Source organism: Neopsephotus bourkii, unplaced genomic scaffold (assembly GCF_033783945.1).
Source record: "Neopsephotus bourkii isolate Nb327-2 ecotype Australia unplaced genomic scaffold, CSIRO-AGI_Nbou_v1 NB_1539, whole genome shotgun sequence".
NCBI lineage: Eukaryota > Metazoa > Chordata > Aves > Psittaciformes > Psittacidae > Neopsephotus > Neopsephotus bourkii.
The window spans coordinates 379360-394140 of NW_026902015.1; the positions used below are offsets into that span (position 1 = coordinate 379360).

The following is a 14781-nucleotide window of genomic DNA, read 5'->3' on the forward strand; positions in this document are numbered from 1 at the left end:
GAACATAATACTAACACTTGAGCTAGAATCTTCCATCAAATAATCAATACAATGACAAGTCTGAACTGAATATTAGTTACACATGGATTAATTGAAGTTCAGCTGGCAAACTTGGATGAGGTTTCAAAAGAATGACAATCATGCAGCACCCCAGATATTCTCTTCAAAAAGAATCAGCCATTTGTAAAACTTTGGTTTTTCTTTTTTTATTCATTTCTACTTGTAAAAAACTTCTTTTTGACCAGATGAAAATCTGAATAGTACTGAAATTGTCCAACTAAACCATACCACATGAATAAATTATAAATATCTATGATATTAAGCCACATTTTAGTTTATCCTTTTCAATACAAAATAATTATAAGCACCTGCCTCCTATATCAGGAATAAAACTTAATGAAGAGTGACTTTTACATGAACCAGCTTTGTCTTGTCAGCTCAGGTATCTGACAGCGGCTACCTACCAATTAGCAGTTTACATCTCTGTCAGGAAGTGTTTTTAAGATGCTAGGGCACAGAACGGATTACTGAAGCCATCACTGTGGAGTTACTGGAACTGCCAATGTTTCCCAGGAAGACCCCTATCTACTTGGAGCTCCAACTCACTCAGTGAACCAGTTCCAATATACCAAGTGCTCATGCAAAAATCAGTGCCTAGGAACATCAGCACTTGCTGGGCAACTTACGGCTTTTCAAGTCCAGGAGACTGGAAGTTTTCCTACTCAGAACACATGGTACTGACACCCTGAGTTGGGGAGGTAGCAATACAGCACCAGAAGACAAAAAGATATGGAGGAGATGCTGTGCAACATACCAGCTAACACAAGAAAGTCGATTGCTTTCTCCTCCCTGGCAAAACATGCACTGAGAAACAAAACAGCTCTCTAAGCACTGCTGCCAGCAACAAAACATTCAGCAGCCCATCCTTACCTTCATCTTCCCTCTCTTTTGGTTTAGGTAATTCCTCAGGGGCAAGGTCACAGAAAAAAAGTAAAAACAAAAGGCTCACACGGAATGAACAGGAAGTGCAGTAAGAACTGACAATCCACAGCATAAGGTACAAAAGGGTAATTTTTGTTCATATTTATATTGATATATAAATCATATTTATATTTACAGAAAATGCACTGTCTTCTGCCCATAATCATAACTCCCATTTGTTCCACACTTACTACTCAGTTGAAAACTTGGAACACTTATTTCGCCAAAATAGTTCAAAGCTGGAGTTGGAGACAACATTTACTGTTCTTTATAAGCCCACTACAGTTTCACAATATTACTAGAAACTCCCCACAAGCTACCACATACCCAGAACAGAAGGCAGCCATAAGCATACATGTCAGAGGCTGGAGAAGCTGGCTGTCCCATTTTCAGTTCAGGAGAAATTAAGCTCAAGGTACTGACAACCATAGTGTTTGCAGCAGCACGCTGTTCCTATGGGGAAAAAAACTGTAGCTGTAATTTCAAGCAAGACTGACAGCACATTGAAGCAAATGTATCACCCTCTCCTTTTTCATCTGTCAGACAAATTTACCATAGCTCTGTGCTGACACAGACTGAACTGTAAAGTCCCTCTTTACTGATAAAAACTGGTGCATAAAGATAATGTCAATTTATAGTATCTATAAATCTAAGAATAGGCATGGCAGATTTTACTCCACACTAGAACTATTAAAGCTCATAAGGTGGTAAGGAACACAAACTAGAAAACTTCTTAAATGAGGAAAAATCCACCCATGAGTATTAAAAATCATTCAAGTTCTAAAGTTCAGTTCTGCCAGCTTTCCTACTTTTTTCTTCTCTGCCAGACTTTTTTCTGTCTCCAAATTGCCAAGAGTACTTGGTAACACATCAGTTACCAGCTCCACTCCTGCTTTTTGTGATCATGCAGGAAGTACCATCACTGAGCAATACTGACATCCCTATAGAGAAGGCACAGACTGGATCCAGGCTGTGAAGCACAGATCCCTGCTCTATCACACTTGAACTGCTCTTTGCAGCACAGCCCATTCCTGCAGGTAAGAGTAAAGAGAGGGAGAGTCTTCCTCAGCTCCTGCAATATTCACAGTGACACCATCTGTACCGAGTATGACCTTGCAGAAAACTCAGCTGGCAAATAATTTTTAAGCATCTCTCTTTAGCATGTTGAAAACTGAAATTTATTTCCAAGGGAAGCACACCCTCCTGTCCCAACATTTGACACTTCATGAGATTAACAGATAGTACATCGCCAAAGCAGAGATAAGGGTTCTCAATGAAACTGTAATTTATAATATGCTTATTATATTAATATGACGTATTATTATATTACCATTTAAAGAATTAAATAAGCATGAAGCATACCCCAGCATAAAAATGTTTTAGCTCAACCAACTTCAGTTTAGAAAGTCAAAAGGTGACTACAGAACAGATGCCATTCTTGAAGACTTTGCTATGTAAACACAATGAATAGTAAGAAATATTATATATTATTATATATTATATAGTAAGAATATTATATTTTCCCTGAGAACCGCTAAGAAACTCTTTACTACAGAAACTGTGGACTAAATCACAAATACATATAAATACAGGTACACATAGGCAATGTGTAAAATCCTGTTAATTACCAAATACCACAACAGATTAAAAACACATACTAGAACTTCATTACCTACCAAACACAAAAGCAAACACTTCATTTGAGCTTGACTAGCCCTTCTCCAACCACATCACCTCTGATGATGCTGATTATGATTAAATATACAAGACAGCAACAAACAGCTACTGCACTTCTCTCTTTTATTCCACTGTTTTATTTAACCAGAGCCCACTCAGTAGTTCTTTTTTCCCCCTCCAAGATTTGACTGTGTTTACAAAAAATTTCAACAAGAGTCCACCAGCACAACCCTATTAAGATTACGAAACAGGAGTCTCACTGCAAAGCACGAAGTTTATCAAGAAATCTTTCAAACTGCAGACACAGTTATCTGGTTTGATGTATAATTCTGATTAAAAGTCACTAAAGGATTTTTTTTACCTCTGATTTTGTGAAATCAAAGTCTCCAACGATTCCTTGTTTTCGATCCACAGCAAAAACATTATTTCCATTCAGAGATCCATGTACTATATTAGCTCCATGCAATGTCTGTAGACCTCTGGCCACACCTTTCATCACTTTTAATGACTCCTAATGATTTGAGTGTTTATTGCAAAGATAGATAAGATAGTTAAGACAGATAGATAGGAAAAAAAACAAAGTACAGTAATAAGTAAGTTTCTATCCAGAACTAAAACTTTTCTTTCTTTTTTTAAAAAGGTTTGTACACAGAGTTCATTCCAATTCCATTTTATGAAGTATGGATTAATTCACAGTAAAACTGTTATGACTTGCAGAGCCAGGTAGGGTGAGACATGACACCACTAAAAAAAAAAACATGCAACTTGGATCTTTGCAAGTAGGTTCAAGTCAGCAAACAGAACTAGAAAAAAAGACTGTACTGGCTTCTAGCTACTGCTTCTTTGAGAAGAGATGACTATCCGAACTGCCTAAAGATTGTGCAGGGAGGAGGTAAAGGAAAGGAAGAGGAATGAAGGTGGAGGGATGATTTACACACACAGGAGTCCTCTAAAACTTCCATGTAGAAATGCCTGCCCCTGAACATAGAATCACAGATTACCTCAAGTTGAAAGGGACCCGTAAGTATCATCAAGCCCAACTTCCTGCTCCTCACAGGACCACCTAACACTATGACTAAGATTGTCATCCAGATGCTCCTTGAACTCTGACAAGCTTGGTGCTGTAGGGAGCCTGTTCAATTTTAGTACTTTTAAAATGTACGAGTAACACAGCTAAGGCAGTCAGTTAAATAAAAGAAAAAAGCATATCCAAGCAAACTCTCTTTGGGAAAGTTATAAATTACTGCCTGACCAGATGCTAAGAATGCCAGTCAAGCTATCCTGTGCAACTTTCAGCTACCAAAAAATACCCTAATAAAACATCATCAGCACCATAAGATAGAGACCAGCAAGAAGAGATCAGTTCAGAAACATACAAAATAGAACACTGATAGTTTAAGTAGTTATACTTACTTCTAAAGTTAAAGGTGTATCAGCCTGTACAGCTCCCAGACATGCTCCTGGGTAATACGGGACCATTAAATATATCAAAGGATCAGACTTCAACAACAAAAAAGAAAAGGAAAAATAAATTGCTTCAAATATCAGGTATATTGGGAAGTTTAGCATGCACTAGATGTGTGATAAATCAATTCATTATGTTTACAAAGTAAACAGTTTATCTATAGTCAGAAAGGAAATAACTTTTCTGATTCCATGCTCAAAGTTAAAATACATTAAAGCTTTAAGGTCCATCTGCACGTCTTCCAGCTTAAATCAGAAATCAAGGTCACTGATTTGAATCTTGCCTTGCAGAAAAGAAGAAACAACAGTTGTAATAATCCAGATTTTTCTTTCTGTTGATTCCAAGCTCTGTGATACTTGGCAACATTTTCTATGACTTTGGCTTCTGAGCTTACATCTACAGAGTAGCCCTTAAAAGCAAAAGAAGATACCAAACTGTTACTTTTAATGACCATGACATTACTGCATTTATTCCTTTTTTAATTAAAGAAAGGCATATTGTTAGGTGCCGTCAAATAACTTCCTCTTCTACTTGACACAAAACTCAATGCTGACTGTCATAGGCTATTCCTGTATTTTCTTGTTAATGCTTAGAAATTCTGTACCCACAAAACAGGGATCATGTCTTTAAGATTTAAATAAGTCAAGTCAAAACCAAGAATATTTACAATTATGCCTCTTGTAATACTACATCCCCTGGTTTCCCAATTGCTAGCACACCTGGCAAAGAAGTAGAGCATGGGAAAAGCAGCAGTTCCAGAAATTTCTCAGTGAAATCATCAGAAAGACAAACCAGCATCTGCCAAAAGGGACGGAAGTAATGAAGAGGATAAAAGGTCCACCAGATACTAGAAAGACAGACGGTAGAGGGGAAGCACTGCTCACTACAGCAGTCCTGAAAAGAAGGCGAGTGGGGAAAGAATTAGTAAGCAGTATGGAAGTAATCCAGAAGGAAAACCACTTCATGTTCTATAGGTCCCAGCATGAAAATCTGCCATTAGAAAAGGCAGACAAGGCCATGTAGATGAGGACCTCAGCAATACAGTTAAGTTGTGGTCTTGACCATCCTGGGGTAATGGTTGAACTTGATGATCTTAAAAGGTCTTTTCCAACCTAGTTGATTCTACGATTCTAAGGGCCGTTAAATACAAAGACATGGCAGGAACAGCAGAGTTCATTCAGAATCATCATGTTAATAAGCCAAGGCTTCACCTACAGCATCAACTGAAAGCCAGTGCCAACATTACCTTTAAAAGAACCTTCTGGCCCCAAATTTCTGAACACATTAACGGTCGCTTTTTGCTCAGTGCCTTCATGGGCTCAACATCCAAAAGATCTCGCTCCAGGCTGCATGTCAGGAGTCCACTGGAGTTCTGAAGCACATGCACACGTAGATATTCAGGGTAACAGCTGGTAAGATTCAGAGGCCTCATCTACCTCTCCTCTTCCTCACTCTTTAACAAAACAGCTGGGACATGTTAACAAGTTACAAGATCTATTACCAAGAGATTGGCCATGATGAGGCAGCTAATGAAATACACTCCTCGAACATCTCCCAGAAGACGGTAAGAAGGAGGAAGACTACAACAGACAATGCTCAGGGTGTCTGTCTCACAAATGGACAGACTGTGCAGAGCCCTGACTGTGCCCAAAACAGTCACTGACAGTGCATTCAAACAATTTCTGCTTACCATATAGTTTAGAATTCCTGCTTCTGGATAAAGAAGTGGTAACTCAGGGAACCATTTCTGTACCAACCATGTAAGCTTCTCCTAAATGAAGGAAACAAGGCCACAGCTTCAGGTCACTAGCTTCTCACATATATACTGACATCTGCAACATATACCCAGCATATTCAAATGTACATTGACCATGACTATACCTCCTTCAACAACACCAAGGTATCAGATTTTTTAAATCTCTGAAGATGGGTACTGTTAAGGCCCCAAACAGCTCATGCACTATCACAGAAAATGTGTCATCTTTTCTACAAGAGGTTTTATCAGGCCTAAACAAAGTAAAACAACTTCCCTACAGGTAAGTGGAGGAAGACAGAAATAAAGTTGTAACACAGACCAGGCCAGCATCTCACGCATCTCCGCATCCCACACAGCTGTAATGCTGCAAAGTAACTACTACACATAAACTTTACATCTGCAGAGGTAAGTATACCGCGACCACACACTATGGGGCCCTTTATTTGCTCACAAGGCAACGGTTTTTGATTCTTCTCTCCATATAGAGGGCTTAGAGAAAAAGTGGTCTCCTTCACTGCTTCAACCTAGTCATGAGGAAACAGTTCCCTTCTTCAGCAACAGAGCTTACACTTTCATCTGATGCTCTTCTGGGTTGAGAGCTACTGCTTACACTTTTTTTCTCAGCTCACCCCCTTACAGAGGAAAGAAAGGGGGGAAGACCTGAAGAAATTATATCCAAATAGAGATAAAACTTATCAGCCTCCATGCTTTCTACCATAGGTTTCACCAAAAAAGGGCCACCTTAACATTCAACACTATAAAAATCACCCAGAACACACGTTAAACCAACTAATGCAGGTGTGTCTCATATGGCTTTTAGTTGCCTCAGTAATTCAATACTTACATATTCTTCTTGTTCCTTGGCTATTTCCTGAAGAACCCTATTTCGAACTTCAGCAATTTCCTCTCTTATTCTTGTCATTTCACACTCACTGTAATCATCAGACTGCATTAGGAATAACAAAGTTAGTCTCATTTTGCTATTATACCAGAAAACAGCAGCCTACTACATCAGGATTAAAAAGCAGCTTCCATATCACATTTTTGGAGTGGAATGCATTCTCAAATACATATTTACTCAATCTGCTTCCTGGAAACAAGAGAGAATCTCTTAAAATCTAATCCCTGAGAAAGGTGTTCCCTTTATTTGACAGACCAAATGTTCTACCCCTTTGCTTACTTATTTCCTAAGTCAAAGAGTTGTGGTTTTTTTTTTAATTAACTGATCACATACAACCACAACAGCAACACCATTCATCTACCAGGAATGTCAGGTTCTATCATTCATTCATTTTTTTTTCCTCCCATAAGCAGGCATTTCATGATGTCAGCTCATTATTCAAAAATCCTTTTCCTATCCATTTCCTTAGTGTGCCTCATTTTAAATCCCTCTTGGAAGCTTACTGCCCCTTTACAATACTTATACAGAGACACAGACAGGTTTTTTCTCCTTAAGCATCACCAGAATAATTAAGGTGCAATCAAACAAACAGCACTGAAGCTGGAGTAATATTTACATTCTTCAGACTTCCCTGAGGGGTAGTGGGGAACCCTGAAAACTGGAACAGACATTGACTTCTGTCACCAAAGAGGAGGTACACACATTATTAACGAAGTAAAATCTTATAGTAATTCTCAACCAGCACAATAAAAAGAGCTGAACAAGCCTCCTCGTGCTGTGGACAGCAACTATCGCCAGAGGGACTCAGTTAAAAGCACAGTGCCATGATTGGGGAATGAAAAAGAAAAGTGGACATGCACTGAATGCATTTTATTTCTTTTAAGCCATTTAGGCTTCATCTCAGGGGCCTGTAAAACTTCCACAGTTAACAGCAAAATCAGGGTCAGAAAACAACACACAAAAAAAGTGTTCCTAATAGTTACCACTTAGCTGGAGTAGACAGAATTAATGTTTCTAAACCAATCTGAAAACAACAGACAAAAACACTGTAACGGTTTCATACTTCCTCCAAGTTGTTCTTTTCAACCAGCTTCCACCTTAACTGGGCCTTTAAGGCTTTCACAGTTTTCTTAATTGACAGTAAGCTGTTGATATTGGGTCTTATATTCATCCATTCCTCTGCCTGGTTTTTGAACTAGGATGTGAAAAAAAAATAGATGAGAAAGTGTTCAAGCATTTTATTTTACTACGCTTTAGTCCAATTCATTAGAGAAACTGCTTGAAGCCTATTTGAATGCAGCTTTTCACAGTATTTTTCCAAAGAAGAGAGGTTTTATTGTGTTTCATTGTAATTACATTAACAAACTTCTGAAAAAAACAATATTCTATTTAAAGCTCAATTCTTTAAGTTACACACCCACCAATCTGCAGCAAATCCAGAGGTTCCAGCTTCTGCTTTTTTTAAAAAGCATCTTTGTTTTTAACTGAAATTAATCATTGGCTAAGGCAATATACAACTGCAATTATCAAGCTTTAACTCAACCAATCTCTCATTACCAATACACTCCTAGAAGTTCCTTGTATCAAAAAGAATTTATATCAGAAAGGGTTACTACTACAGATCAGAAATAAAGAAGGCATAAATTCACCTCAACACTGGCCAAATATCTGTTCTCTATGACAGAGATCATACTTTGCTCCTGACGAACTTTATGTATAACTTCATTGTAAGCACTCATAATTATTCTCTTCTCTGCTTCATCATGCTCCTGGGATTGAATTACAGAGGGAGATTAAAGATTAAGAGCTGTTCTTCATCTATATACACCAACGTTTGAGTTGCAAAACCTTTACTGAGAAATTCCACTATTAATGGGAAAAAAAAATATCACATTTTTCTCTTCTTAAAATTGATTCTTAAAGGGAAGTTTGCAAGTGGAAGAATTCATCCAGTAGTTTCAATAGAATACAACTGATTGACACTTCTGTGCAGAAGACCAATTTCATATTCCACATGCTATGAAAGCATTTATTTAATTTTTTAGCGGTTAAATAAAATATGATGCAGCAAAACATGCCACTCTTCTTCTGAAGGACAGTCATTGGTTCTACTAGAGAGCAGTCACAAGCAGACTAAGCTACTGGTTTGTTGTTAATATAATGCTACATCAAAGGACAGGTTCAACTCTTGCTGACATGACCATTCTCTGGCACAGCAGGGACTTTCATTACAGAAACAATGCAAGTGCCTCCAAGAGTCAGCAAAAGAGAATGGAAGAAATGCTTATCAGAAAAAGTAAATAACTGGGGGAAAGGCTAACAGAAGCACAGAAAAACATCATCAGTAAGGCAAGAACAACTGTCCATGCAAAATGAAAGTGATGAAAAACTTAAGACTGGAAAACGTATATGTATCCATACATATCCACACACAGAGGCAGAGGCAATCTCTTTAATTTTAAAGAGAGACTTCCTTTCCTGTATTTTCAGCAAGCACCAAAACTCGGTAGAGCTCAAAGAGAGCTTCTCTGCACACAGAGAGGGAGGAACCAGTTTTCCCAGTGTTTCTTAGTTAAGCCAGTCATATATACAGCTAAGTTCCTGTAACCCAAAGATGTCCTCTGCCTCTGGAGAGGATTGGAAAACACATTCTCTTCTCTCTGGAGAGCAACCTGAGTGACTTCTATCACATTTCCACAAAAAAACAGATTCTGCCTTGCAGCAAATAAACTCATCTGATATATTAAGAAAAGCTTTAAGATGAAATTAAAGATGTATAAAATACACAGAAGTCATCACACAGTAGACATGATCAGAACTTACTTACATTTAAGTCAGCATCCAGTTCTTCACAAATAGCCAACTCAACCTTTTTCAGAATTTCATCTGCCTTGCCAACCACTTCATCTAGCTCTGAAGATGCTTCTGACATCAGGTCAAAACACTTCAAGGGGGGGAGGGGGAACAATCAGCCTTGCAATTGTAAGTAAGGCATTAGCAAGCATATAGCAAAAACAAGCAAGTTAGTGCTACTGGAAATCTAATCCGGATTTGTGTCAGATCTCACCTTTAACTGCCTCACACTTGAGTGATACAACCATTTCTAGAACTAACAGAGTTAAGATTCATCAGGCAAGAAGAAAGTTGATTCTTGCCTTAACTGGATTTTATTTTCTAATCTCTTTTTGATTTTTGCCAAAATGAAACAGTAGAAGAATCCAAATCCTTCTCTTACTGAGTCTGTCAAAAATCAACATGTGTGCTTCTCACACAGTGATACACAAGATGCACAATACGGCAGTTTCACTATCAAGTGCAGTTTACATTCCTATGTAGTACTACCTGAGATAAAGAAACACCCTAGCATCTATTTCACAGTCTATCAAGTGTGAAATAAGGTTAAGATTTCACCAGGAAACCCTAACTGTTTTCACATAAGTCGGAAATAACTTCAGCTTCAAGATACAACACAGGATATGCCAGAGAAAAAACAGTAAGATCAGCTTATAATTACGTTAAACGTTCTTTTCAGCAAAGTTTTGTTACTCCTATCTGCACAAGGAAAGACACTTCACTGGCAAACAGAACTGAAATGAAAATATGGTCCTGTAGTTACCACGCAAGATACACAGTCATGACAGAAACCTCTGAACTCCAAACCCACTTTGCTCATTTACCTAACACTAAAGACTGTAAAAATATTTTGTTGCCTTTACCTTAAAGGCACTTCAAATAAAACTGTTAACACTGCCAGTTCAAACAGGATGTTGCTCCCCAAAGCCTAGAGCTACTGGAAATGAGCCATCCAGTCTCTGAAAATTCCCTTGTCTGCCACTGACCCATTTCCTATTATAGATTCCAATCAGTGCTACACAAGATTAATATAGATTCAGGAAGAGAGGAAGAGGAGTTAATCTGTTTAAAAATAAGGGGAAAGGAAACACTTCAAAGAAATGTTTCCCTTACACAACTGCTCACACTTTTTATTAAAGAGGCAGAAATTATATTGCAACAGCATAATTGCATGTCAAAAGCTGACAGGATTAAGACAGGTAAATAAAAAAATTATTCCTTGTTCTACCTACAAGGGCTTTACCAACTCATGCCAAAAGCCTGTATGCTTCCTGTGCCTCTGAACTTTCCAGAGTTCAGATCTGGAATCTGAATGGGAAGTTCATCACCACACTAACAAACTTTAGCCAGTTTCATACATGACAAATAGCACTCTGAATTGCACCCAGCAATCACAGAAACCCACCTGCAGGTTTGTTTGCCCCCTCTAATAACTGACATGATTATTAACAAATATAATTACTTGCAGATGTTTATGTTGTACTGCACATGACACGCACCAACTGATGCTGCTTGCTGCTGCTGAACAGCATTTATCATCAGGTCAAGGAACAGTGTCATCTGTAACAGCATCTGACCACAATAAATGCTCTGGGTACAATGACATGCAAGGGCAGAAGACCTGTTCAGTATGAAAGCTCATGACCCTGGTGGATTATGTACAATTCATATGGGCAGGAAGTTTATGCTGACATAAACTGACAACATTTGCACAAAAAGCACAAGGAGATGAAGGAAGCTGGGCCTGCAGGAACAGAGAGAGAAAGAGCAGCTTACAGTCTTTCCACAGAGTCACAGACTTGTTAGGGTTGGACAGGACCTCTGAGATCATTTAGTCCAACCCCCCTGCCAAGCAAAGTCAAAATATCAAAGCTTAACCCAATCCTTTTGAATGAGGGAAGATTTCTTTTTTTCCCAGTGTCAGGAGTCCTAAACTGAGCAAGACCATAGATATTAAGCACAGAGACAGGGAAGTCATGAAGCTGCCTCCCTGCTTTGCACTTTCTTTACAATGAGAACTCAGTGGATGGTAACCCGCTTCCACCTTCCATCTCCTGTTAAGACAAACAGAATGCACTCCAACTTTAATGCTCCAAATCTCCTACAACTCAAGAGAGACACACAGCATCAGAATGGTATTCCAGAAAATACTGCAGGACATGCAAATAGGAGTGAACAATTTATGAGAATAAATTCTCCACACTCAGCATTTCAACAAGGAAAAAAAAAATCTACTATATATTTTTCTGTGACCTGTACCTAGATCATGTCAAGTCAGACTGACTTCTGCTTTGCACTCTATCACCTCTTCCAGCAGCATTTACAAGCTGCTTAATCTTTTAAAACCTTAAAGTTTTTCTATCCAAAGACCATGTGAAAGGACTAATTAAAGCATTTCAGTCACACAATGAACAGATAGAGCACACCCCTACAAAAGTTATACTTGCATAGAAAACCTGGTCTTGATACAAAAGATGTTCTTTCAAAGCAAGCATAAACTCTGGCTCACCAAGAAGGTACACTAAGAATAAAGGTAAATTAATACTTCATTCCTCAGCACATTCCCTTTCCTTTTGTATTACGGCACTTTCATTTAGAGCCACTAATTCATGGCACAATTCCCCTGCCACAAGTAGCTATCCCTATTAATGCCTACTGCTCACTAGCTCCATTAGCATCATACTTCATATTTTTCACCAACAGGAAAAAAATGACTGTACATCCTTACCTTTAAGACATCACTGAACCAGTCAGCAAGAATTCGCAGAGCTGTGTCTGTATCATTTCTGACACAAATTAATTTCTCTGTTTTAATACTCTTCCACTTAAAGAACTCTTGAAATACCTCCTCAGAGTCACCTGCTTCAGAACCTTGATCATACATCTCCAGAGAAGCAGACAGTTCCTGCACATGAAATGAATCAAAGAAAAAAAACAGGTCTGAAAACAAGAACAATTTTGTGACCACAAGCTATCTATAAAAGTTAAGACATTTAACACACGAAGGTTAGCACTACCTGCTGGCGTACCATTATTTCTACTACATAAGCCTCTTTCTGTATCCAGCGTAGTATATTTTATTTATACTTTCCTCTCAGTTCTAGTGCCAGTACGTCAACCAAAAACTTCGATGTAGAAAAGGATCCCACACAGAGGTCGCAGAGTCTGGTTTTTCCCTTCAACACATGGAAGGAAAAGACACCCCAAAACGTTTAACAGCTCTTAAGAAGTCATTTGCCTTCTAGTCATCTTACCCTATGGATTTAAAGTCATACTCATCAAGATAAAAAGAAAAATGGGGTTCACAGAATCATAGAATGGTTTGGGTTGGAAGGAACCTTAAAGATCACCTGGTTCCAACCCCCCTGCCATGGGCAGGGCCAGCTTCCACTAGACCAGGAGGCTCAAAACCCTGTCCAACCTGGCCTTGATTTATAACGGTCCTCATAGAATTGCTTGAATTCAGAAAACAAAGTGAACTTGTACTGAGAAACAAGGCAAGCAGCAACACACTCAAAGAGTGCTTCTGGACTGATTTATCCCTTCAAAAGTCACTAGCAAACCTCTTCAGAAGCACCTTCATCATCAAACCGATTCCTAGATGGAACAGGAATTACCTAGGTGCCATGACACCCGTAGGCTGTCTGAAACTAGTTTTACAGTCTGGAAACTTCCATTCCCATATAATAGTCAAGTATTCCACAAGTATACGAAGCACACAGGGTCCACCTTCTTTTGAACTGTATTAGAAAAGAAGCTGAAGTGCTACACTATGCACAACGGAACAGCACTGAGGCTAAAGCTCAGGGCAAACAGAAATCACTTTTAAACAAAGGGCAGTCTGTCAAATGACCTGAAGCAACAGCAGGGTCAGGGAGGAATGTATCAGTCAATTACCAGTGGAGACAACATCCTAACAGAAAGCAGCCTTCCTAGCACCTGGGTAGAAAGTCCCATGATAAAAAAATTCTCAAGAGCTACATTGGTGTTTGCAGGCGATTTGCTATAATTCAAAAGAGAAAATTCTCCTGAACAGTTGGATTTGACTGGATGAACCTGTGCTTTTGTAAAGCTCTCAAAATCCATCATTTTACTTACACACATCACACCTGACAAGATAACTAAAGAAACCCTGAGAAAGGCTGCTGGCAGCTTGGTTACATGCAGTGTTTCACTTTCTCTCCCTTTTCTCAGATCCTGGAACATTTGAGTTAAATGTCACAGACCTTCCCAAACAACAGTTGCGTCATCCTGATGAAGAAAAACACCAAAAGAGCTCTCCAACTTGAGAGAGGTTTCCATCTTTGCATCTCCTCATCCTCAGTGGCCAATACCATGGAAAAAGCAGTATGATGGAACTTAAAGTCATTTGTCAGAAGCCTTTTAGACATTTTCAATCCAGTGGTCATATAAGCAACCAAATATAACTTAGACTGACAGTATCACCACAGGCCTGAATGAAGCAGCAACAGCCTCCCCTTGCTGAGGATTGCAGGTACTGTGGCAGTGAGGAAGTGAGCTTGACATGATGATGCCACAACCAGGACTCATCTCTACACACCAAAGTTTGCAGCAAAAGTTCGGATTAGATACAAAAGCCTAAGATTTTCTTCACATTATAACTAAATACATTGACACACACATAAAAACTCCAAAACAAACAAAAGAAAACCACCACACCAGCAAACAGTACTTTGTAAGAATTATAAAAGCACCTTCATTACAATAGCTGCTACAAAGAACAGCATTCATTCAGTACAATTGCTTAAAACTGCAATTTCCAACTCAGCCAAGTGATATGAGCTTTGAACAAATATGCTTGTCTATAAACAAATACAAGACGGAGGTTTAGTGCTAAATTTATGGAGGCTGTTGAAGTTATTCAGGTGCACAACATTTTTCTCACATTCTTGTTTTGAACACCTGGAACTTAATACACCAGGATACACATGGTTAGAAAATGACACAGCAAAGTAGAAGCCAGGTTCAAAGTGAAGAGCCCGAAGGAGGCAGAAAAAAAATCATCCCATTTAACAGCAACCCAAAGGGGGTAATACAGCTGAGAAAAGTGCTCAGTAAGTTTCATATCTACTATCACACCGAGTTTACAAAAACAATAGCACCAGTCACACCAGTACAGTATCTGCA

The 14781-nt window shown here is 38.7% G+C and overlaps 1 protein-coding gene across 1 annotated transcript in view; it reads right to left on the minus strand.

Moving 5' to 3' along the window:
- STK31 (serine/threonine kinase 31) overlaps positions 1 to 14781 on the minus strand; it is a 35483-nt gene that overhangs the window by 6912 nt on the left and 13790 nt on the right. Inside the window, exons 12-22 of the mRNA XM_061370315.1 lie at positions 12362 to 12538; positions 9608 to 9724; positions 8430 to 8549; positions 7844 to 7975; positions 6724 to 6825; positions 5814 to 5894; positions 5370 to 5495; positions 4407 to 4532; positions 4072 to 4158; positions 3020 to 3169; positions 1309 to 1434 (exon numbers count right to left, since the gene is read on the minus strand). Of these exons, the coding sequence (XP_061226299.1) occupies positions 1309 to 1434; positions 3020 to 3169; positions 4072 to 4158; positions 4407 to 4532; positions 5370 to 5495; positions 5814 to 5894; positions 6724 to 6825; positions 7844 to 7975; positions 8430 to 8549; positions 9608 to 9724; positions 12362 to 12538 (1344 nt within the window). The remainder of the gene's footprint in view (positions 1 to 1308; positions 1435 to 3019; positions 3170 to 4071; positions 4159 to 4406; positions 4533 to 5369; positions 5496 to 5813; positions 5895 to 6723; positions 6826 to 7843; positions 7976 to 8429; positions 8550 to 9607; positions 9725 to 12361; positions 12539 to 14781) is intronic.